Source organism: Chamaea fasciata, unplaced genomic scaffold (genome assembly GCF_029207755.1).
Source record: "Chamaea fasciata isolate MVZ Bird 193981 ecotype frontalis unplaced genomic scaffold, bChaFas1.0.hap1 SCAF_2, whole genome shotgun sequence".
Taxonomy (NCBI): domain Eukaryota; kingdom Metazoa; phylum Chordata; class Aves; order Passeriformes; family Sylviidae; genus Chamaea; species Chamaea fasciata.
This window is the reverse complement of record NW_027094087.1, coordinates 64920279-64944417: the sequence shown is the minus strand read 5'-3', so window position 1 is coordinate 64944417 and position 24139 is coordinate 64920279. Positions and strand designations below refer to the sequence as shown.

At 34.2% G+C, this 24139-nt stretch overlaps 1 protein-coding gene across 5 annotated transcripts in view; it reads left to right on the top strand.

Moving 5' to 3' along the window:
• Nucleotides 1–24139, top strand: part of DACH1 (dachshund family transcription factor 1) — a 356356-nt gene that overhangs the window by 147339 nt on the left and 184878 nt on the right. For all 5 annotated transcript variants that reach the window (XM_066176271.1, XM_066176268.1, XM_066176270.1 and 2 more), the window contains exon 2: nucleotides 2343–2458. In XM_066176271.1, the coding sequence (XP_066032368.1) occupies nucleotides 2343–2458 (116 nt within the window). The remainder of the gene's footprint in view (nucleotides 1–2342; nucleotides 2459–24139) is intronic.

The following is a 24139-nucleotide window of genomic DNA, read 5'->3' as shown; positions in this document are numbered from 1 at the left end:
AAATATTATTAGTAAGATTGGAATTAGGAGTTTAGAACTTTATGAAAACATTTACTTGGTAAACTTTGGGAGATATCATGGAATGGAGTTGGGTTGCTGGACTCATTTATGGCTTTGAGTGTGACCCCTCCCCTTTTGTATACAACAGCACAGGCAATTGATTGTAGAAGGTGATCAGAGGAAGAGTCCTGCCTTGAGTATTTCAGTATCACTCACCTAAAGTTTGCTGCTGACCTTTGTTTAGAGATTTGGTCCATGACTGTCTTCCTTTAGACTTGACGAGGGGCACTTTTATTCCTTAAAATCAAAGACAAAAGCATTCAGGCTTCACCACAGCTAAACTTAGTAGTTAACATCAAAGAGAGTCTTTGCAGGTGTGAACTTGCTTTATAAAGACATGAAAGTCATTGGTACATTGTGCATTGTGCCACATTACCCCACTTGTGTTCTGTCATGATGTTGTCAGACCCTTCAATAGTCATATCACAATAGTGCTTTGAGTACTTCATCATAGATACTTTATTGAAACCATTAAAGTTTTCCTACACAGTGGCATTTTTGGTGGGTGAATATATTAGAAACACTCCATTTAAATCAGATCATTTTTGTCCATAATGTTTTGTTCAGTTTTATGTGTGTTCATGGTATGTTTATTTTTATTGTAAATCACAAAGGAAATATCAAAGAAAATCCAAAGACAATTTGGTTTTGTGAGCTGGAATAAGACAATGTTCTTTTTCTACAACTGTTTCTCTTGTCATTTTGAACATATGACAATTTTGTTTATATTAAAGAAAATCAAAAATCCCAAACCAATCAAAGAAATTACCAAGCTTATAATTTTAATAGTGACCTCACCTCAGGACATTAAGTTGGGAATTAATGATTAGTTAAGGTTAATGATTCAATGCCTTGAGTCATTAAAGTTCAAGAAAATGCTCTGTACTTTGATTGTTTTTGGTTTATTAAAGGTTGGTTGCAGAAGATGCCCAAAAAAAAGAAAAAAAAAAAAGAAAAAGAAAGTATTTCCAAGCACCATGGAAACTAATATGAACAGAAAACAGAGGTATTTTATTATCTGCCTTATTCTGCAGTCCCAGCATAGCTAGAAATGCCATTATCCCTGATTAGAGTTTTGTTAGTATGAGGACTTTAGGAGCAAAACCTTTCTTTTCTTTCTTGTTCTGAAACAAATGAAAAACTTCAAATGTTTGGCAGATCATGGATTAACCCTGCAGTTTTAGAGCAGCACACCATCTTATTCTGTGAAGTTATTCCACAATATCCCCTAAATGAAAAGTTTCAGGATGTTGCAGTGGTACCATGCTATGATCTGTACATAGGAATGCAAGCTTTTGGATATATGTTGTATGAGCAGGCACATATTTGTATGTAAGAGGGCAATAGGTATTTTCACTGTCATCCGTCTCTAATTTGTATGCTACTTAGGCAGTCCAGGAAATGGAAAGTTGTGTATGCGAGCATTTAACAGACAAGGAGTGCTTAAACCTGAAGCTCTTTATTTTGCCATACTGGACACATGTAAGCTGCTCTGATGGCTTTTGCTCAACAATATCGTACAAATAATTCTGAGTCCTTTCTGACATAAAGTAGTATATTTAAAATAAGGTGTCTTAGTGAGATTTTCACTTTAAATAGAATAAGGGTTAAATGATAACTTGACTTATCTTTTAAATGACAAAAAATAAAGAAATTGCAAGACCTTTTCACACATTAGATATGTATTGTCATTTATCATCTAGATATCAGGCTAGCAGTGCGAAGTAATAAAACATATCATCGAAAAATGTGCTATAGGTCTGAATCACTCTTTCATTCCACCTCCCAGCTAACTGTAGTATTAAATCAAACAAGCAGAACATTTCCTTAGGCAGCCATTGCCTTTTAATTTCCTGAAGAACCTTAAAATATCATTCATTACAAGTACTACACATATTTGGTTTTTAAAAGTCTCATAAATCAATAGCAGGCTGACTGTAATAATTATTACAAGTTAGTGCATAATTTTCGTGCTGAAGGCTGCATGCAGAACTTTAGCATATGCAAACGAGGCAATTCAAACTGTGTATAGATATTAATATGAAGAAGCAGGTAACGAGGTGCAGGCTATGAATTATGCATCAAGAGTGGCTGATCTTCAATGAGGAAAATGAATTCAGCATGTAATCTAATTAGTGATGGAAGTCTATTACATCTAACTGCAAAAGCAACCGTCCTTGAAACAAATTTATTTACAGTCCATGTTACCACTTGAAACAACTTTGAAATGATGTGTAAGACAACAGCTTAATTGTAAAAATTTTTTTGTTTGTTTGTTTCAGTTCTAGACCTGGAAGGCCTCCTAAGAGGACTCAAAGTGTCACGTCCCCAGAGAATTCTCATATCATGCCACATTCTGTCCCAGGCCTAATGTCTCCTGGAATCATCCCGCCAACAGGTAGGATTGCTAGAAACACCTTCACATGGGCAATTGTTAAAATTCATGGTTTATATCCACTTGATAATAGATTAACAGTCTAGGAAAGCAGAAGACAAATATTACAATAGTTCCCCTAATGTCACATTATTGGTACATGAACATGTTGTATGTAATGGAAATTGTGGCAGCTTAGTACTTCAAAATAACTGAACAAATAATAATCCTTTATGATTTTTTCCCCTCTTCTTTTTCTTTATAAACAAAACCCTTTCAAAGCATGAATTACCTATCATTAGACAATAATCTCCCTATTCATTTTTAATAGATCAGATATCTTCTGCTTTTTTTTGCTGCTTTGCTTCATTAGATAATGTCATCATGAATATAGTTGCCTGAAGAAACCGAGTTAGTTAAAATAACTCTGTGCTGCACACATGTCTTTCTTAATTTTTCATCCTGAAATTCTATTTTTGATATGTCTCCTGAGGCCTTACACTAATATTAAGTCCTGTAACAATCTGTTTCTTATACTGCTATTTTCTTTTGGAAGTTACCGTACCGCGTCCTAGCAGTGACTTGCTCTTAGACATAGTTAAATTAAGAAAGGCTGTATTGCAGGGAGGAGATGAACAGTCACCCAAAGATGGAGGCACCCAGTAGTCAAGCTGCTGGTGGTGCCACATTCTCTCTCTTCACATTACAGACCAGTTAAATGCTGGGACTTGTTTCAACGAAGTCCACCTGAGCTTCGGCTTCTTGCCCTTCTTGCTTATTTGCATATCTCAGTCTCTAACACTGATTTTCTCCAAGGCAATGGCAAGACAATTAGCTAAACAGATCAAATAGAGAGGAAGATTATTTGATCTTGTGGGCTGGATGGATGGGTGGATGTTTGAGCACATGCCCATGATCATGTCTCTCTAAATATGAGCATTATTCTTGGCATGGTCATGGTCACAGATGACTGACATTCTAAAAAGAAATGCTCAGTTCAGGAAACAACAAATACCAGAAACTCTTTGAATGTAAATATCTTGTCTGGAGGAAAGGAGGAAAATGGAGAAGGCTTAGCTCAGTGAACAAAGCAGGGCCTGTACTTTGGCCTTAGGCTTAAGAGCTGCTTTACATGGTGAGATAGACACACAGCTAGAAATGTTTTATTTGAAATTTAAAGTTTTTTACAGATGAAGAGGAGTGACAAAATGAAGGGAGGTCAGACACAAAAAAGATTGGTAGGAGAGAGGTATAAAAAGAGAGGGAAGGAGGGACGAGACTGGGAGTGTAGGGGAATATGGGAAAACAGCAGGCAAGTAGGACTCACAGTGGTAATCTAAGGAGGTGTGACCAGCAAAAAAAAAAGAAAAAAAGAATTGGGATTAGAATACTTTATGGAATAGAATTTATGGGATAAAATCTTGTATAGAAAATAGAGATCATGCAGAGTGAATGCAACATGAGAAGAGTAGATGGGATCGATATGGGGAAAGAATGAAAATTTTTGTTGGGCGGAAATTTTCCTGTTCATGAGGGAGAGATCAAAAATTGGAGAAGCAAAGGGAAATTATTCGGAGGAAGTAAGGCAGGAAAATATCAAAGAAAAAAATACATGTGAAAAGTAGAAAAGAGATGAAAGAAATCAGAGACAAATAAGCAGGCCAAAAAGTGGGAGACAGGAAAAGAAACCTTGTCACCAGTATAGTTTGGGGTTTTGTGTTACAGATAATATCTAAGAGCAGATCGCCTCTTGATTTTTTATTTTAAGAAAGCAGTTTAAAACCACAGCTAATGCCTAAAAGTATCTAATTCCTCTCTAGTCCTTTAAAGCTGGTCATAACAAGTTGACAATAAAAAGATATGGTACTAAAACCAGAGATCAAATTTCTTAGAGTATCAGCCCACCAAACCAGACACAGATCTTTTTAAAATTATGATTAAAAAAAATTGGAGAAAATAATTCAAAATTAAATAGAATAGGCATATGTAAGATTATCATTCATCAAATCCTTTTTGGATGGTAATGCTTTGTGAGTCTCTTGCAAAAGAAAAAAGGTTTAAATGCAATCGCTATTACATTTGAACTGGTTTCACATTACATGGCTTACCACAACAGAAGGAGTGGTAGGATTTTTTCCCCATTGTGGCAGTGTTGAGTCTCAAACAGCACAAAAAATGCAAACAATAATGCTGATAGAAGCGAGCTTTGGGGTCTAGTGTTCCATGAGGTATGCAAAGGTTCAGCAAAGATAAAGGGCATCCTGACAGCAGTGCTACATGACAGTCATTCCAACATTATATAGAGAAGCAAATATAAAAACAGACCTACTGATCTTATGTGTTCAAAACAATGAAAATTTTTGGGTTTACATTGTAAATAAGTACCAAAACTACTGTAAGAACCTTACAAAGAAAAGACTGATGTAGACGATGTAGGTGCCATTGTTACGTTCTGCCGCATTAGTTGATGCAAGAAAAATCTTGCCAATTGTAAAATTTTGCTCCATATTTTGACTGTATATAAAGAAAACCGCTGACTAGTTTGGGTTGTCAGGCACCACTGGAGGTCACTTAGTCCAGCCTCCGCTGGGCATCACTCAGAGCAGATTGTTTAGGGCTGGGTGTACACTTGAGATTCTGTGAGTATATTTGAGGATAGAGACACCTCAATGTCTCTTTGCAACTTGTTCCAATGTTTCACTTCCTTCAAAATAATATTGTTTTGTTTTGTTTTCTTTTTTATTGAATTTCCTGTATTTCAATTTGTATTTCTTGGGCCACATTCAAGAAATATGGTTCCATCTCTGTCCTTACCAGATTTTCATACACGTTAGTAAGATACGCCCATGTCTTTTTCAGGCTGAACAGTCCCGTCTCTCTTAGTCTCTCTTGATGTGTCTCTCTTTCTAAAGATGGTTCTTCATTTGAGAAGTTTATGAAGTGTGAATTTCCTGTTGGTATCCACCTCTAAGCAGAAAAAATAAAATTACCGAATTATTAAGTTCTTCCTACCCCTTGTCTCTCTGTTATCTTTTTTTCTTTGTAATAACTTCTTTCTAAACTTTCTGATTGATTTAATAATCTGAGTATAATAACTAAGTTTCCTTCCTGCCTACAAAAAGTGTAAGCGATCACACAAACAATTATGTGCTATTTAATGCTCTTCAAGTATAGAGATCTGCAATTATTAGGTATACCTAGGATACACAATACTATGATTCAATGCATGATTTTTACTTGAAATTTTTCCTTTATGTGAAATGTGCTGCATAATACAGAAATAAAGATTTAAGGTGGAAATCTTGATTTCTCAAGTGACTGGTTCTGCATGCATCGTTTATGTGTGCAAATTATACTGGTATTAAACTGTATGCTGAGATTTCTCATGATACTCCAGGACCGTATATTTTTGTAGGAGGCCCAGTTAAGGAGCCCTTGAAAATCTTTTATATCACTGATGTAAACTCTGAAAACACATACAGAGAACATTGCATCATCACTTAGAATGAACTTGCTTTATGGATGTATTTAGGGACAAAGATGAGATGTAGAAATGACATGCAGAAAGAAAATAAAAGAGAAAACATGGATAATATTCCACATTTTTAAAATGAACTATAAATTGAAGAAGTGACGATCACCCCTCCGATGATATTCTGTTCATTTTATTACAATTGAATATTACCCACAATTGACGATCTATCCACTGTCTTTCATTAAGGCAAATTTACAGAATGCTCCCAAATTTATAGGAGACTGGTCACTTCACAAAAGATAATCTTATATTTATGAAAATAAATATGTAGGACCTTTGATAGCATGACAAAATGAAAAATGTGTAATAAGAGGAAATGAAGAGCTTCACAAATTGTCCAGAGAATTGCAATCTGCCTATGTTACAAATCTTGTAGCCAGAAGAAAGAATTTGGTGTAGGCTCCAACAGTTGTACTGATGTTTCTGCCTTATTTAGATAACACCTTGAAATCCTTCCAAAACTGTGGGACTCATCACAGTTAACTTTGATCTCCTGCCTCTCTGTACTGCAGATCTTTTCTTGGCTGATGTGTTTCAAAAGTTGTCTAAAGTTGGAGCAGTCAATGATTGTAATTGTGATCAATCAGAAAAGAAGTGCTGTACATCCTGAGTATGTGATATATATTGTGGTCTGTACTTTTATGTCTGGAGTAGCTATATAACATGTAAAATGAAATTTCCATTATTTTTCATACAAACTTTGAAATGTAATTTTCTTCACTTTTTTAATTACTTTGGTAGTTATCCTTCAGTAGTTTAGGTTTTGAAGCTCCTTTTAAAACTCCTTGCTTAGTTCTTCTGCAGCTTGGCCTACTGAGTCTGAAATCTATAGGTGACAAAATGAGTAACTTGCAATTGCTTGTGCTTATTTCAGGAACTGCATCTTTCAAAGAGAAAATGAGAATATAAAGGTCTTTTGAAAATTTCTGACATAGGGCAGGATAGGAATGCTCCTTTGTATATTGATATACATCCATAGAAATATCTTTGTCAATTAGAAAAAGTAATTTCAAAGCATGTTTAATTTATTACATTACTTTTCCATTGAATTAATCTGAATCATTATTATTATTATTACTACTACTATTGCTATTTTGAACAGGTTTGCTTTATGATAGGTACTTCTGTATAACTATTCCACATCTGAATCCAGGCTGTTCCAGTATAAGGATATTAAGCTTCCTCTAAAATGTTTCATGTGTACAAATTTTAACTGCTCTCCTCTCTTAAGCCATTCCTTGTCTTAAGTGGCAATTGAAGATATAATTTCTAATATCATCCCCATTTTCTGTCTTGCTGTGGGCCTGAATCAATATAAGTATATTCCAACTTCCATCGTGTACAAAATTCTTTGCACCACAAAGCATTTTTATGGGGAGTTAGAATAAGGAGACAGTTGAAAAGTTTTGTATAGATTATTTTGGTTTGGAGGGCAAATGTCGTTCACAGATGCAGCGACTGATAAAGTGTGGTAATGTTTTTGCTAAAGTAGATGATTAAATTATTTGGTGTTTAAAGAAAGATTAATCACATAATTAAATAATTTCATTTTCTCTGGCTCATAGTTATTGATGTTATATTAGGCAGACTGAACAAATGGTTAAAATATAATTGTCGTTGTTACTCTATCCACATCATATTTCCAAGAAGTAAAAATCTTCAGCTAGAAGTATTTCCTCCTGACAGTTTCAATCCTTGTAAGATCTTAAGAATATATTTAACTTACTGAAATGAATAGAGTTGATTTCTGTGAGTGTTTCAGGGGCTAGAAACTATAATTTGAAATCACACAGTAATTTTGAGAAGCAAATCTATTATTCAGTTATTTATTTTATGCATTGAGTACCTTTTGAGATCCTGTGTTGATTAAAAAGATACACATCGATAAAATTGAGTGCTGTTGCTTACTTATTTTAAAATACATTCCATGTTAGCACAGTATTTTGGTTATTAGTGCTAGATCATTTTTATCATTAACATTAGTTTTGATTGGTGTTATAGGATGATAAGCTGTTTATCTGTTAGGGCTGAACTAACTTACTGTAAGAATAAGCCATAAAGTCCTGCTTTGAGAGTGACAAACTGTAACCTAATTCAAGAGACTGAATCAAATTCCACAAAACATTTTTGCACTTCATTAAGGAAGGAGTTATTATAATTAATATGAAAGCTTCTGTTGTGTTCACTAGTTGATGTATCAGTGGGAAAATAAACTGACTCAACTCCGTAAATGTATTTTTTCATAGTTTTTAAAATAATAATTAAGGTGTAATTCAGGCCACCTGTCATCTGAAAAGAGTCATAATTTTTTCATGCTATCAGCCCACTGAACAGCTAGCTATATTCTGCTTTATCAGAAAAGGATTTATCACTGAAAGCTGGTGGTGGAAGCTCACTAATTTTAAGTTCCAGTAAGTCCCTTATTTTTCAGTCATAAATTCTTCTTGAAACCAGTAATTACTTGCAGGGATGGAACCTTTTTATTACGAATTTTTTACAAGAAAAACTTGTACATTTTGCAACATTGTATCACATGACACTACAAACATTAAAGCTCAGAAGATACTGTTGGAAAACTGTGTCAGTCAGTCTCGCCTCATGCAGGTTCACCCACTGCCTGTAGAGAGCCATCCCTACATTGAACTGTTTCCAGAAATGCTCCCAGCTTTTTTGATATAAAGGCAACAAGTTGGTTCACTTCAAAAGAGACTCTGGGATTAAATATTTAAGCAGTGAGGATAGTCATGTACTTTGACATGTTCAAGGTACTAAAAATAAAAAGAAACCTGAGTGAAGTTGTTTAGGTTTTAAGCTTTAGTTGTAAGCTAGTGAATCCTCTCTTCTTGTATCTTGTGAGTACTCAGTATTAGGTTATGATATGCATAGATTTATTACCTTTTAGTGGAAGATCTCAGATAAAAGTTTTTTGATTCTTCCCAGATCACAGAATAGTTTTGCTTTCTGAAATCTAAGTTTTAATCATATTGATTTCTGAAATTCCCCATAAGAAAGCTATTCCTGTAGCAGTTATGTAAGATCCCAATTGACTGACCATAATCTGTGAAGGTGAACTATTAGAAGATATTAGGTAAACCTTTAATGATATGTGGTAATTTTCATATATAGACAGCGTTTCAGGGTATATTTAACATGATTGTAAAAAAAAGAAAAAGTTTCCAACTTTGGAAGTGACCCTCTCCCCAGTTCCAATTTCTTGTTTCAAATAATAGAAGTGTATTAAACATGTTGGGAGAAAAAACTCCCACTTTTCAGAACAGTATTTAATTAACAGTCTGTTATCATAGCACTTTTCTGTTAGACAAGTAACATGTAAACTGAAACAAAATTAAAAACAAATGAAACACCAAACTCTTGATACAAAAGAAAGCAATTAAAACCTTATTCTTAAAGGAAGGTATGTGGTGAAGTTATCAGTGACTACATTAGGACCTAGTAATGGAAGTGTTTCTATAGCTTTCTGAATCCCAACATTCTATTAGTTGTAATTGAAAAAAAATTTGAAAAGATATATATTGCAGAATATGCTGTTTGTTTCTTAAAATTAAATTATTCAAAGTGTAAGCTTCTCAGTTGTGGGTTATACCGAGATTTTCATGTTGCTCAGATTTCAGGCAGAGTCTTTCAATAGAAAAGCATCAAGATAATCATAATCCCGTGTTTACAGTTTTTCATATAATAAACCTGTTGGTTTTCCACCCACTCCTGCTTTTTAATGAGAATGTTCAGCCAAAATAATTTGATTCCAAATCATTTAATCTCTAATTTGTTCAAAACTAACCTTTAGTAGAGCAAACAACACATTGTCATTTTACACATGAAATACAGAGTATTATCTTGTTAAACACTGCCCCTAGAAATGAACCTAAGCTGTTGAATTTGGGTTGAAATCTCAGACTTGGAAACACTTTGGTCCCTTAGCTGAATGGTGTTGATTGTTGTAGCACAACAGGAACATGGTAGTTCTTAAGGTGAGCACAGCGAGGCCTGGTAAAAAGCTCAGTTCCATCATGTTGCTGACTGTAGTTCTGCATCATCATGGGGATGTGAAGTTCCTGAGTGCTACAGAAGTGCCCAGCTCCTTTCCTGTAGAGTTTGACTACTTATGTCCTTGCATGACGTGCTCAATCAAAATTGAATGATTTTTTTCTCTTGATTTTATATTTGATTAGCTACCAGTGCTACATAGTGCATTTAATAAAAATACCCCTTCAAATTTATATATTCCAAAATTATGGTCCATGATTTCATTATAGTATATTTGGGGATTCTCTAAAGTACAGGAAAAAACTGTGGCTTGCTGTTTTCCACTCAGTTTGGGTTTTTTGGTGGAAGGCAGTGTCAGATGTTGTTATTTAATATGATTGTCTCCTGGTTAAGAACAATCTGTCTGCTGTGGAGTTTTGCAGATTTTATGCAAGCACTTAAATATGAAGGGAATTTCCAGAAAATATGTCAGGTAGCCCAGGTGTTTTTGTTATATGAAATATGATGTAGGTGAACTTCAGAATTTACTTAAGTAATTGGTATTTGCAGGAAAAGTAGACAAGGAAGCATTGTTTTGTCTGGGAAGCTTTAGAAGCCTACAACTCAGGAAAAATGCTTAAATAACTAAGTACTATATTAATTTATTCTCAGGCTCTTGGGCTGTCCTGTGCAGGGCCAAGGGTAGGATTCAATGATCCTGATGGGTCCCTTCCAGCTCAGCAGATTCTATGGTTCTGTGAATGTAGTTTTCCAAGGAGAACCAGCCACTGTGAGTCATCCTTATAACTCTAGGAACATTGCCTGTGTGAATTATACAAGGCACAATAGCATACTCTCAGAATTGTAATGAATCCACTATCAGTTGTTCGCAGTGCACTCATTGTACTGTTACTTATGTTGTCCTGGGCAATGTGTTGGAGTTATCATAAAGTTGTCTTAACTAGGAGAAGGTTTTTGAAAAGGAAGGTCGTTCTGGTTGGAATTCAGGATTATTTTGGGCCAGATTATTCAAATTTGATTCCATATCATCTGAGAATTGCTTAACATTTTCCTTCCTGTTTGTAAATCAGAGTCAGAACTATCTAATGATGTGATGTTAAGCACATTTCATAACAGTTCATGTGCTGATGAACTGTGTTGCAAACAGAAACCAATCTATAGGTTATTGCTCCTGGAGCTGCTTCCAAGAGCTTGTGGTTTATGAAAAGCTGAGCTGGTAGTCTGGTTTCCATGTGTTCCAGATGCTCAGTTTGAAAACCTCATTTCATGTGAGAAGACTTCTCCTATTCCTTCAAAATGCAGACATAGGTAGATAAGTTGGTTGTCTGAGACAGCAATTGCAAAGGCAGAGTGGGATGGAAAGTGGAGAAGAAAGCTGTGCGTGATGGAGAGGAGAGAGAGAAAAGGGGAGGGAAGGGGAGAAAGAAGTTCTTTAAGGGTTGGTATAACCAACTTATTTAATATAATGCAAGTAATTTGTTTGCTGTTGTGTATTAATTCATGACTATTGAGAAGTTGTAAGGCTAGGTTGGTATTTATATAAGTGTTTTCAGAGGTTATCCTCTTTCCACACTGCACAGGAGCCTGCATTTTGCTTTTCTGAAATGTTTTTTTATTTATGAATGTTCTACGTGTGACTCTTAAATAATCTCATTTCGGTCCAATCTTAATTGCAATGAGATACTGTGTTCAAGTTGTCAGCCAAGAATAAACTGATACTGCTACTAGTATTAGAGATGTGACCTGACATTTAGAAGGAGAGGTCTTAGTTTGAGGAGAATGTTGCTGTTACTATGTGATGATGCTGGTCATTAATTAATGATGTATTAGTTTCTAACTAAGAAAAAAAGTAGCATTCTAGGGCTGAGTAAGCTGGGGAAAGGAAAACTGCACCAAGTCAAGGCAAAATTAATAATGCCACTGGGTTGTTTTAACTCATCAAAATCCGTACAAATGGCAGGTTGTCTGATGGTGTACCGACAAGTTTTGTTGAGAATTAAGGTTTTGTCAACACTACCCTTTTGTTAGGGGGGACTGAGATTTGGATTGACCAAGGGGAAGTAGAATAAGTCATGAAGAGTGTTTTAAATGGGCAGATGCTTCTGTGAAATTTTCTTTTCTCTGTATTAATTGGGCTGTCTGCTATCGCAAGCACTACAACCACACATACAGCTTGAACAATCTAGTTGCCCTTACTAAGAAGAAAGTTAATAGAGTAGCATTTTCTTCCACATATGCTTTTCCTAAAAGAATGTTTCCAGCCTTTATAGTGGAAATACAGAATTTGAGACGAGTTGGTGTCATCTGCATATTCCAGTAATTTCCATTTGTGGAAATTATATTATATTCTGTGGTTGCCTCAGATTACTAGACATACCTTGCTAGGAGCCATAAAATCAAGGATATGATCTTAGATAAGCTATATCTCTACTAAAGAGGATGAAGTCACTTTTATGTTTTCCTTTGACAGTAAATTGAATCCTTAATATATATGCTGTGATGCACCAATCCAATATACAGAGATATAAATGTAATTATTTCATTAGAATACTGACTCTGTAATATCACTTAAACTGGTGGTGGTAATGCCACTTCAGATGGTGAGAACAGCTGCATAACACAGTGCAAAGAATGATAGAATTTCCCTGTATGCTTGCTTAGTAAATGTATATAAATATGGGAATAAAAGAATGGTGTAACTTAGGTGATTTGATAATCAAGTAACTTACTACATCACAACAGTGCATTATTTTTGTAAGTACCAGACTACAAAGAAAAAAAACCTTCAAACCTTAAATGATTTTCAGCATCTACACAATATTCAGTGCAAGTATTTGAGAATAGAAAGGTGAGTTTTTGTCAATCAGTCCATTTGTTTTGAAAAGTGTCTCAAAAGATTCTACTAGATTAATATTTCATTCAAGTGGAAGAAAACAGTGGTTCCTGTGCACTCAGGGACTGTGTGACAAAACAATTCTTAAAGTAATTCTTTTTCATCTGTTGAAAGCTCAGGTTATATTCAGGTTTTGATGTCTCAGATAAACACAGTGAAGACATCATGCTCCTAGAGGTGAATTACAAAAAATACAGCCCTTTTTCCTCTGCAGGCATCCTTTTTGTGGAATATGGAATAACTCCTTATGAAATAGGATACAGATTTTTTTTTTAAAGTACAACCAGAAGATTATCCTTACATAAAATATAAATCACTTGGATTTCTCTTAAAATGTATTTCTGTTATCACCCTGTTATCTGTTAAAATTCTATGGGGAAAGACTGTTAGGAGCTGACATGTATGTATAGCCATAATTAATTAGTATTACCATTGTAGAGCATTCTTAAGTTAAATGAAAAAACTCCCAAATGCTTGCTCACCAGGAAAATCTGGGCAAGAGATTGTACAATTTAGGCTATAATTCCTGTGAAGAACATGACTTTCGTAGCTATGTATGTGCCAATAAATTAATGATAAATAAAACAATTCAGAAGTGTTGTCTACCTTGGATGGCAGGGTATGCATCCTACGGCTTTCAACTGCAGATCCAAAATCTTTTTCGTGTTACAGTCTTCTCAACCTAAGGAAAAAAAAAAAAAAACAAAAAACAAAAATCAAACAAACAACCCCTCCCCCCCCCAAAAAAAAACCCAAACCCAAAAAACCCCACCAAGATCCATATATTCTCCCAAAGAAGAGTTCCTGGCCAGTTTTGTGTATTGTACTGTCCATAGCCAACTACAGAACATGTTCTGTAGCTATACTACAAGATCACTACTTGGTTGAATGTCTTGTTGAGTTTCTGATGTGTTTTTTTGTTTAAAGAAACTAGAGGCAAAGTTTTTATGGAAGTTTTATCTTTCTCTTTTATTAGACCAAGTGCCAAAAACTCTCCAGCTTTTAGAACACAAGCACTTATGTCTGCTGAATGAAGTTAATCACTACTATGGTCTAAAAGCGTCTGAAAGCAATTAAAAGTGCTTATATGGAAATTCTGTTTTAAGTAAAAGCAACTTGATTTCTCCACCTTCTGTTCAATAGCTGGATACCATTTGTCCATTGTGTGTTAAAGATGATGACTTTTTTTCATTAAAATTCCATGCAGAATTTTTTTTTTGATTCTTTAATTGCTTTCTTCTCTACTCGATAAGAAAACTCCTTATGTTTTGTATTACCTTTCTTCTTCTTTGCCTCCTGTTCTGAAGACCCTAAACCAAGTTCCTGATGATACAGAAGAAAATAAATATACATTTTCTTTATGCACATTGACTTTTCCTTGTGCAAAAAAAAGGGAAGCATTCAGTCCAAACATGGTATAATTACCATACCCACATCCACTTAGAAATTTAAAGAATTGTTAGATGATTTTGTACTTGGAAACGAATCTGTTAAACAATCTTTTTTTGCCTTCCTACTTTTTTTTTTGTGTGTGTGTGTGTGTGTGTGTGTGTGTGTGTGTGTGTGTAAAATTTAAAGTCATCTTGAGATCAGTTACATTTTTATGCCCTGCTAATGTCTGAGACTTAAAGATATGGATACCCACTCACACATTTCTTTTAGCAAACTTCTGTCTTTATAATTTTCTGAAGAAAAATACTTGCATTTAAGTCATTTCATGCCTGTTAACCACTGTCTTTATTGTGATTGTTATTGTTGTTATTACTCCTATTACTACTACTAGTGTTTATGATGAGTTTTGTTTTCCATTTGTATAATGGAATCTCAACTCAGATTACCAGTAGTGAATTTGATTATATTAGTCAAAATATTAAACTTGGTATTGAAACACAGTATTTTCTCTAAATATCTTGAGTTCCAGGTCACATGATTTGAGAAAATATTTACTTTTATTGTATGTGAAAAAGTATTTTAGAATTTTCTAGAAGTGGTCTGAAATCTCACATTTGTGATTTATTTTTGCCTCTCCCCTGAAAACTTAAAGAAGGACTAGAAAATATGTAATTCTTCATTCATCCTAATCTAAGACATTTTCCTTGATGCGTGTGATAGTTTCACTGGTTCCAGATTACACAGATTTATCCTTGGCATGAATTTTGAGCTGTATAAATGATGCTTTATAAACTCACAGAACTCTGCTAAGAATGAGTATTTTAATATATCAGCCTTCTTCCCTCTTTTTTCCTCAAACTTACTTCATTTAATACTCAGTTTTATTAATTAAACCTTAAAATAGCAAAAAGAAATTTTTCTGGAAGGGTTAACAATAAATGAAGAATAAGAGTAAATACTTACAAGATTTTCCCTGGGATGTCTTCCCTTGCCATTTATTCCAAATATTTACTTCCCTTATCCTGTCTAGCTGACCAGGTGAGAGTTTCACAGAACTTTCTTTAGAGAAAAGGATTGGCACTTTGGAAGTTAAAAAGGATACCAGGATTTTATGTTAGAAGTAATGATGTGTCTTTTCTGAACTTTTATTTATTTTTCAGACTTTATTTTTTATTAAGTAATCAAGTAAGTTAATAGATTCAGTAGGTAGCCCAGATTAAACTAGGGCATAGGCAAAACAGAAGGATATTTAATGTAGCCCTTATATAACTTGTAATCAAGTTGGGTGAAGGTTAATGCCAATGGATTTAATTTAATTTCTGTCTCACATCTTGGACTGTTTTAATTCAGTGAAACCACAGAAACTGTGTTTAGTCTGCCTGTGGAAAATCCTTTTTTTCTTTGTGTAAAAAATTTGTGCTAAGTGGGGATTTTTTTGTTTTACTGTGTAATTCAGAAGTGTTTATATAACCTCTGAGATAATGCTGTCTTTTGGAGTTTTGTTTGAATCTGCTTCATTGCTCCTTTTAGAATTATTCATGATCTAATTGTATTTGTTCACTTAACATGGATCCATCTGTGGCCTGCTCCCAGTAAAAGCCTCCTCATTTCATCCTCAGTCATTACATGTGAACATCTCACGCATTGCTTAGCTCCAGCTCTCTTTTTATACAGCATTGTTCCTATGGTTACTTGCAGGGATTATTTCTACCAGAGTTTTCTTCTATTTGATTCTTTCACTTTTTATTTGTTGCTGTGGTATAGTTTCTGCTGCCCTGACTCTGTATTCAAAAATCACATTATCTTCTGAGATATCCTGTCGCCTAGATCTTAACAATTTTTTCAGAGAGGTGAAAGAGTTGAGTGCTGAATATTATAATCAATTTATTTTTGGGAAGAAGGTATTGGTATCTGGGTGTGTGGTTTGAGGCTTCCTCATTTCTTTGAGTAGTTTTGATGACTAAGTTTTGGTCACTACGCTGTCTTCTAAAGAGAAGCGTTCCTCTCCTTTTTCAAAAATTAGTGATTTTAAGACATCTGAATTCTGTCACCTTTAAGTTCCTTTCTACTTTACACTGTTACATTTTCACCATGTCAAAAATCATAATAAAGGTGCTCACTTGAATTTCACTTTCTGGTTTTCTTTTATGTCTATAATATGCATAAAATATAGAGTAGAATAAAATTGAAAGGGACCTACCACAATCATGTAATCCAACTGCCTGACCACTTCAGTGCTGACCAAAAATTAAATCAAGTTATGTAACTATATTTTGGCAAGATTATTAGATTCATTTTAGACACCTTAATACTGTTGCTTCAAGCTTGACAGATTTATTACTTCTATTTTTCTAGTAAATCTGGGAGGAATGCCATTAAGTAATGTTCTTTTAACGAAAAGATGAAAAACACTAAACACTGAAAGATAAATACATAGCAGATAAAAAAGGGATTTCCAGTGCTATCATAGCTCATAATTTCTCCTAAAGGCCTCTTAAGTCTCTTTTGCCAAAAGTCTGAAGAAAATACTAACCTGAATTCTTACCCCTTCTTTGTTTCTTCTCTTCCTCCTGCTTCCTAGCAGCTTCTAGGAAAATTTTCAGATGAAGTAATTGTTTTGAATTGCATTGGTTTTCTTTCATATATACTGCATGCTTCTTCAAGAAGGAACCTCACTCCCTGAGGCTGCTTAATGAAAAATCTTTAGATTTGTATAACTGACACAAAAAAGGGGAGCATTTCAAGACACATATGTTGACAAATATACCTTCTTGTGCTGTCTCTGTATTTGTTTATATCAACATATTCTTGGAAAAATACTTGCTAAATGCAGAGTTAGCTCTCTATCATGGCATGAAAATACTATCTCTGGTGCACAGGATCAGAAAGGGTTGTTCACAAACCCTATCCTGTTTCAAGATCTATAAAGAGACTTTTCACAGTTCTTTTAAAATTTTAATTCTAATGAACACTTTGCCAATTTCATTAAAAAAATAAATTCTTTCTTTCTTAATATAAGTTTGCCATTTGATATATAGAGCTGGAATTGCATAATTCTTACCAGCATGGACGGTGGGCATCTCATTGATGCTGAAGCTTTCAGAATTCCACACTATTTCATGCTGTTGCCATCTACTTTTTTTTTTGGTGAAATATACTATGTAAGAGCACTTTAGTTAGAGTGTGTGCTACTTTCAGCACACAGAACAGAGCTTTCTGGACACAGAATTAAAACAGCTTCAGCCTGACCTGACAGCCAGAAGGACAGAAAAAGCGGGCAGATTTTCATGAGTTCTCTTCAAAGTAGGAAATAGTTTCAGATACTTCTCCCTCTTTGGTCTGACACTTCCTTGATGAAGGAGGAATTAAGGGAATATTTACAATCTAAAAGAGACTATTCCTTGTCATCCTGGGTGCATCACCATTATAACATGATGAAAGAGTTTCCATTCCAGAGTTAATACCTCTGTAGTGTATGAGTGCATGTATGTGAACGTGCTAATTCAGATATCTCACTACTATGCTCCACTAAATTAAATAAATAGGCCTATAATCAGCACTGAGTATCATCCGTGTAGGTTACTTCAGTGAATGGAACTGCATCTTTCTGAGTGTGTGTTAGATCCTCTCTATGCTCTGATGAATTCATATTTTCAAGTTTTTCTATGCAGCGATGAACAGCACAGTCGTGTGGTAGATTCCATATTATATGAAAGTGCCTGGGACATTTGCTGCTGTCCTGTTTTGCAGCTGATTTCTATCACTAAATAAAGACATGGAAATAACTTTCGGGACCAATCACTAAGTGTCTTGTTCAGTAGGGTTCCTACTGATAACCCAGTTGCTGCTGATGTGGGCCAGATTGTGCCTGTAATCCAGCTGGAGAGTACTCAATTCTGTAGATGCTTTGCAGTTGTTAGCAAATGTACTCTGGCATTAAATCTAGATTTTGATTAGAAGGTGAGTATTTATACTGTGAAATCAGTTTGCCTCCATAATTTGATTTTAATAGGAAGTAGAACTGGGGGTATAAAAAAAACCTGGCATGGTAACTAGTAGCATTTAAAGTGGATCTTATTCTGTTTTGTCCATCAGGACCTATTTTTAAAATATTTCTGTAAAAACAGAGTTCTTGAAAGAAAGAAGGAAAGAAAGAGTGTTTAATATAAATAGTTTTCTTCTTACAGAACAATACAAAGCATGTATAATTTTGAGACTTTCTTTATTTTTCTGAGTTTATGACTAAAGTTTTTTACACTTTTATAAAGCAGAGATTTTTAATCAAGTGTAAAGTTGAGATGGTTTTGTAGTAGTTTTCTTTCTGAGCAGAAAACTAATTTTAAAGGAAATATATACCTAGAAATAGAATTCCAAAATAGTAGATTGATTACATTTCCATAGAAATGGCAGGCATACAGGTAAATACCTTCACTGTATTTTTACTATCTGAGAAAAGAATTTAGTTTTCCCCAGCTTTAGCTGTGTAAGAAGTTAGCTGTCAAGGAGGAGATTCATCTGCTAATATGTCTGAAATGTAGCTGTTGAAATCTTAACAAGTCATCCCGTTCATAGCCAGTGGAAAGTAGCAGACATCTCTAGAGAGTGATACATCTCAGTATAAAATAGGCCAACTTGAATCACCCTTTGGAAATGCTTGCGTCTCTTCATTGACTGTAGGCAACCTAGATGAAGAGTTTGGTCTGAATGATTAAATTTTAGAAGGTTATTTTAAAATTAGCTGGGTGAGGCTGTCAGTGTAGGTAAATTATTTTAAATATGTGGATGCAAAACTCTGTATGTACATGGTCTGTCAAATGAATCTTTGGAAATTATTGGTATGTTTTAAAATATTTCACGAAGCTTAACGTATTCTGGGTATAGAATGAAAAATAAATAGGGAAATATTTATTATTTTCATTCACACAAGAAGTTGTATATCACACACACAATTTTGCAGGCAAACAAATCACATTTTAGCCAAGGACTGAAACTTTTGATATACCTCTGGATTCACTGTAAATTGTGTCTGTTATTGGGTTCTGGTAATTGTGTTAATGGCATGACATATACATACTTTAGTGCACTTAAAAGACTGATAAATCTCTCCAAACTGTAAGTTCTGAATTTCATCTGCACTTGCTAACTGTAATAGTTCCTCCTTAAAAGTGCATCTTCAAATACCTTATTTGGTGCTGTGTTTATTTTTTTTTTTCAGTGCTATATGGGAGAATTTTACTCTCAGAATTCATAATGTCCTGCAGTACTTTCAGCATGTTGAAACACTGAGAGAAATATCAGATGTGTCTAAGCTCTCTAGTCGGCAGTAGTTTTCCACATCTAATTTTATTTATTAAATATAGATGTAATTTTTCATATCATTATTGCAAAGAAAATGTTGATAATTCTAATATCCAGTTATATATGCTTAAAAGCATGAATATCTAGCCTGAATAATAAACCTGAACACCTCAGTTATATTAAAAGTTTATGGTCCTTTTGTCTTTAAAGTCTTTATTTTTCTGACACACCAGAATAAATTTGATTGCTTATCTACTAAAGGGAGAACTTATATTCATTTTTGTATAAGTAAGGACGTACCTTATAAGCCGTAAAAACCCCTCACATATACATGATCATTTAGACCCTAGATTGCTTTTTTTTTATTTTGTCAGTGTTTTGAGTCTCTTAATCCATATTTGCCTTCTGCATTTCAAAAGGGAATCAAATTGGTTTTGTGGTGCATTAATGTTTTATGCAATATTCCATAGAGAACATTAAATCAAAATAAAAGAAAAAGGTTGACCTCTAACACTTACACCCATTTCTTATGTCAAACTGGAAGATGTTGAAAGCCTTATATGGTCATAACCCTTCTATCTAACTGTGACCCTCCTTAACATTAAGCAGGTGACTCGATTAAACATAAATCAGGCATAAAATGCCCTGCATGAGGCAGCACAGTGAATCAAGCAAATTATCAAATGGCAAAACTCGTTCTGTGCTCTGGGCAATGTAAGCTGCCAGCACTTATACATCAAAACTTCACTCAGTGTAAGATTGATTTTGTTTTATTTTGTTTATTTTAATTCCCTACAGCAAGCTGTGTTAGTTGTGTAAAATGCTGTCTGCATCATTACGTTCCTAAGAAATGCTTTTCTTGTTTAGCAAAGGCCAGTTGCAATCTTAAGCAACATAATCTATCTCAGACTAGATATGCTGTGCTCTGTAGTGGGTTCTAGTGGAGTTAATATTTTGTGCAGTAACAGCAAAACTTAAGCTTCTGTGATTGTATAGATTTTTTTTTTCTGTTTGTCTGTGTGTATACATGCACTATCAACTTATCAAAAATATGAGCACCAAAGGGATAATGTTATAAAATTGAATCACCAGTAGCCATTGAAGATATTTTCCAGTTTCAGTAAAGACGCTGGGATTAAAGCGTGTAAGTCCAATCTTAAGGCAAGAATGAATTTTTATGTAAGATGATACATGTCTTCCTTTCACAGTTGCTTTTTATGCTGCCTTAAAACATGTCAAAATAATCCCCAGCAGAGGAGCCTAAAAGGAATGTCAGCTCTGTGGTTATGTAAATCGAATTGAGTGCTTTACAGCAGGTTAAGATTTTTATAACTCAGGAGTTGTTAACAGCCAGCTGGTTTGTATCTGTTTTTTATGGTTATTCTTGTCATAGGCAGCCTCCACAATTTTTAATTATATTTTATGGTATGTGTTTTCCCTCCTCTTGAATCCCACAGCCACTCTTTGCTTCAAAAGATATTTTCCACTGGGAAGAGGAGAAGCATTGCTCTGGGACTCCATCATTAGAAATACTGTTGTATAATTACCTCCTGGTAACAACAGAGGAGTGTGACTCTCCATTGCAGATCTGTAACTTGCTATGCCAGGATGGAAATCTGTAGTATTCTGCACACCCCGTTAGGCTGTGGTGCCTGCAACCTAACTGAGCCTTAACTCAGACTGTTGTCTTCTGCTTTTAAGGAACTGATTTACAGTTTTTATTGCATTCACAATGCAAATTCCTCTTTGCTTCACACTTCAGGTTTGAATGCACGCTTTGTGCTTTGCAGATTTATCGTATTCCATGTTCTGGATCACCACTTATTTTTGTAACATACATTCTCAAAAACGCCTTAGTCTTCGTTTTTGTTTAGTGACCGTAATAGTGATATTGGGCAAACATAATCTTCTCAATGTTTTTATAGCAGGATAATTTCAAGAGTACAGTCTGATTCCCATCTGGAGTAGAAATAATTTAACATATACTGAGCACTTTGTTGGAAAACAAAACATCATTCCTGACAGCCTGAAAAGCCAATGCCTTGTTTTTTGTTAGACTTCAAGAAGTTATGAAATATTTAGTTCTGTATAACTGCAAAGACATCACCAGAAACTACATTCTTGAATGTTTTACAGCATTTTGTGAGTGTCTTCCCTCTGCCAAAGGAAATGGAGTGCTTGTTAATTGTCTTTAATGGTAGATCCTCCTATTGAAACACCTCCTCTCCTTGCAGAAGTAATGATGTAAGAGTAGGTCTTAAATAATTGATCACATGGAGAAAGCTGTTTGTTAGATGGTTAAAGGACTGTTAAGCTTGTCAACCGTAAGATAACAAAAAGACTACCATGAGCCTGTATTTTAGGTGATGTTGAGAAAATTAACGCTTGTTTTTAGTACAAGTCTAAAATAGTTGCAGTCAATCTCACTTGAAAAGCCTATTTTGAAAGTGCAAAGCAAATAATATATGCTTTTGTGTTGTATTCCAAGAATTGATTTGTGTAATCCAGTTTCATTATTTTAACAGACTGAAATCGATAGAAGTATTATCATCATACCTAATATATTCAGACATTATGGCTCTATAGATCTTCTTGTATTACACAATATTATATTTAAATTTAAATGTTAAGTGTTTATTCTGACCTACTTATGGTCTAATGCCCAATGTCAGCAGCTTCTGAACTTCAAATCTCTCTCTCTACTGTGTTGGCTCCATATCAGTTTCTAAAGCTACCCAGAGGTATACCATGTAACATAACACAAAGATGTAGGATAAATATTTATTATCAGAATTAACCTATCTGGTAGACTATTTTTTTTAAAAAATATAGTCCAGTAGGAAATAAATAAAAAAAACCTTTTAAGCAGTTAGCTTTAAAATAACAAGTTTTCTGAAAATGAAGCTTGAATATTAGTAAAAATATACTGATATTTGCAAAATACATTTCTCATATTTTTTCAATTTCTTTTCCCCACATTCATCCATTTAATAGGTAAGAATGAAGGTGAAAATAATAATTACAACAAAAATAAAGAAGATAAATGCATAAGATAATGTACAATTAGTGCAGAACATGAACAGCATATACTAAAACTGCAAGATATATATTACATTGCTTTAAAAAAGCACATTGTATGTAGATATATATAGTATATTATTTTTAAAAAGATCACCAAAAACCCCAGGAAATCTCACAGGCTTTATATTTAGAAGATTAGGTGTATGCAAAATGTTTCATGTTTTAGGAACTAGATGACTACAGCCACAGTTCATGGCTTCACCTTGCCACTTACCCCCGGCAAAACTGCCAGTATTTGCCAACCATGACCTGCAAGAGTAATCATCATTTCTTTCTTCTCTAGGGCTGTTGAGGATAGTGTGTGCTGTTTAATGGTATTTATTTGTTCAGGGTTCCAAAATGTATCTGCAGATATATTTTGGAATATAGAAACTGGAAACTAGAACTTATATATTGAATTTTTAATTGCTTCTTGTAGCCATACCATAATAATTTGAAATAGAAATAGTTCTATTTGAATAAACTCTGGTTTAAGGCACTACTCGAACCTGTTCTAAGGTCTGTGTTTGGCTACCAATGAAATTCTGAGACAGTGAGAAGATACTTACATATTTCAATTAGGCAGTAGCATGTCAAAGAAAATACTCTTTGGGTGGCGTGCAGTATGTGTGACCTTTTGGAACAATTCATTTGAACAAATAAAATAACAGTTTTGACTTAGACTTAATTGCAAAGTTTCCATAGTTGTCAGATATTATACATGAAGGTGTTTTAGAGGAGCAAAGTCTATGTCAGGTTTCACTGGTCCGGTGTAGCTGGAAAAATGCATCAACAGCTGAAGAGGCAGTTGACCTCATCAGGCTTTAATTAATTAATTTATGCTAGATGGACCTTTGCATGAGGATTTCTCCCAGTATTATTATTTCTCTGTTGAAAACAAATATTGATTTTCTCCTTCATGTGTGTACACTTTTGGATTAGAAAGAAACTTCAGAATATACTTTTATGAAGCTCTCAACTCAAGATTATTGTAGTGATAAAAAATTAAGCATTATTCCACTATATCCTTGAACAGGTAACCTGAAATAGTTGTTAAATATACACCTGTTTTTTCTTGTCTGTAAAGGATGGAAAGATTATTAGGTAATCATATTGTTCCTTTTCCTTTTCAGGCTATTAAAAAAAATCTGACAACTTTTCAGGAAAATTAGATTAAAAATGTATTTTTTAATCTTTAATATCCTGTTTTTCAGAATAGTACTTCCTTTGCGGTCAACAAAAAATAACTAGTCACATTTTACAAACATAAGGAAAAATCATTATATTCCTTCTGATGGTTGTCAGTGATTTAGGAAAAGCACATTTAACACTTAACTAGATCAAGTGAAAACAGAAGGATGGAGATTTTTTTAAAATTTAGTTTTAATAAAGCCTTAAGTAGCTTTCATGGAATTAAGAATTTTTGACAAATCATCAGAAATTGAAAAGTGTTTTGATTTTTTTTTAATTGCTAAATGATTAATCTTATGCCCCACCTGCTTCAGAGTTTGAATTGACCATA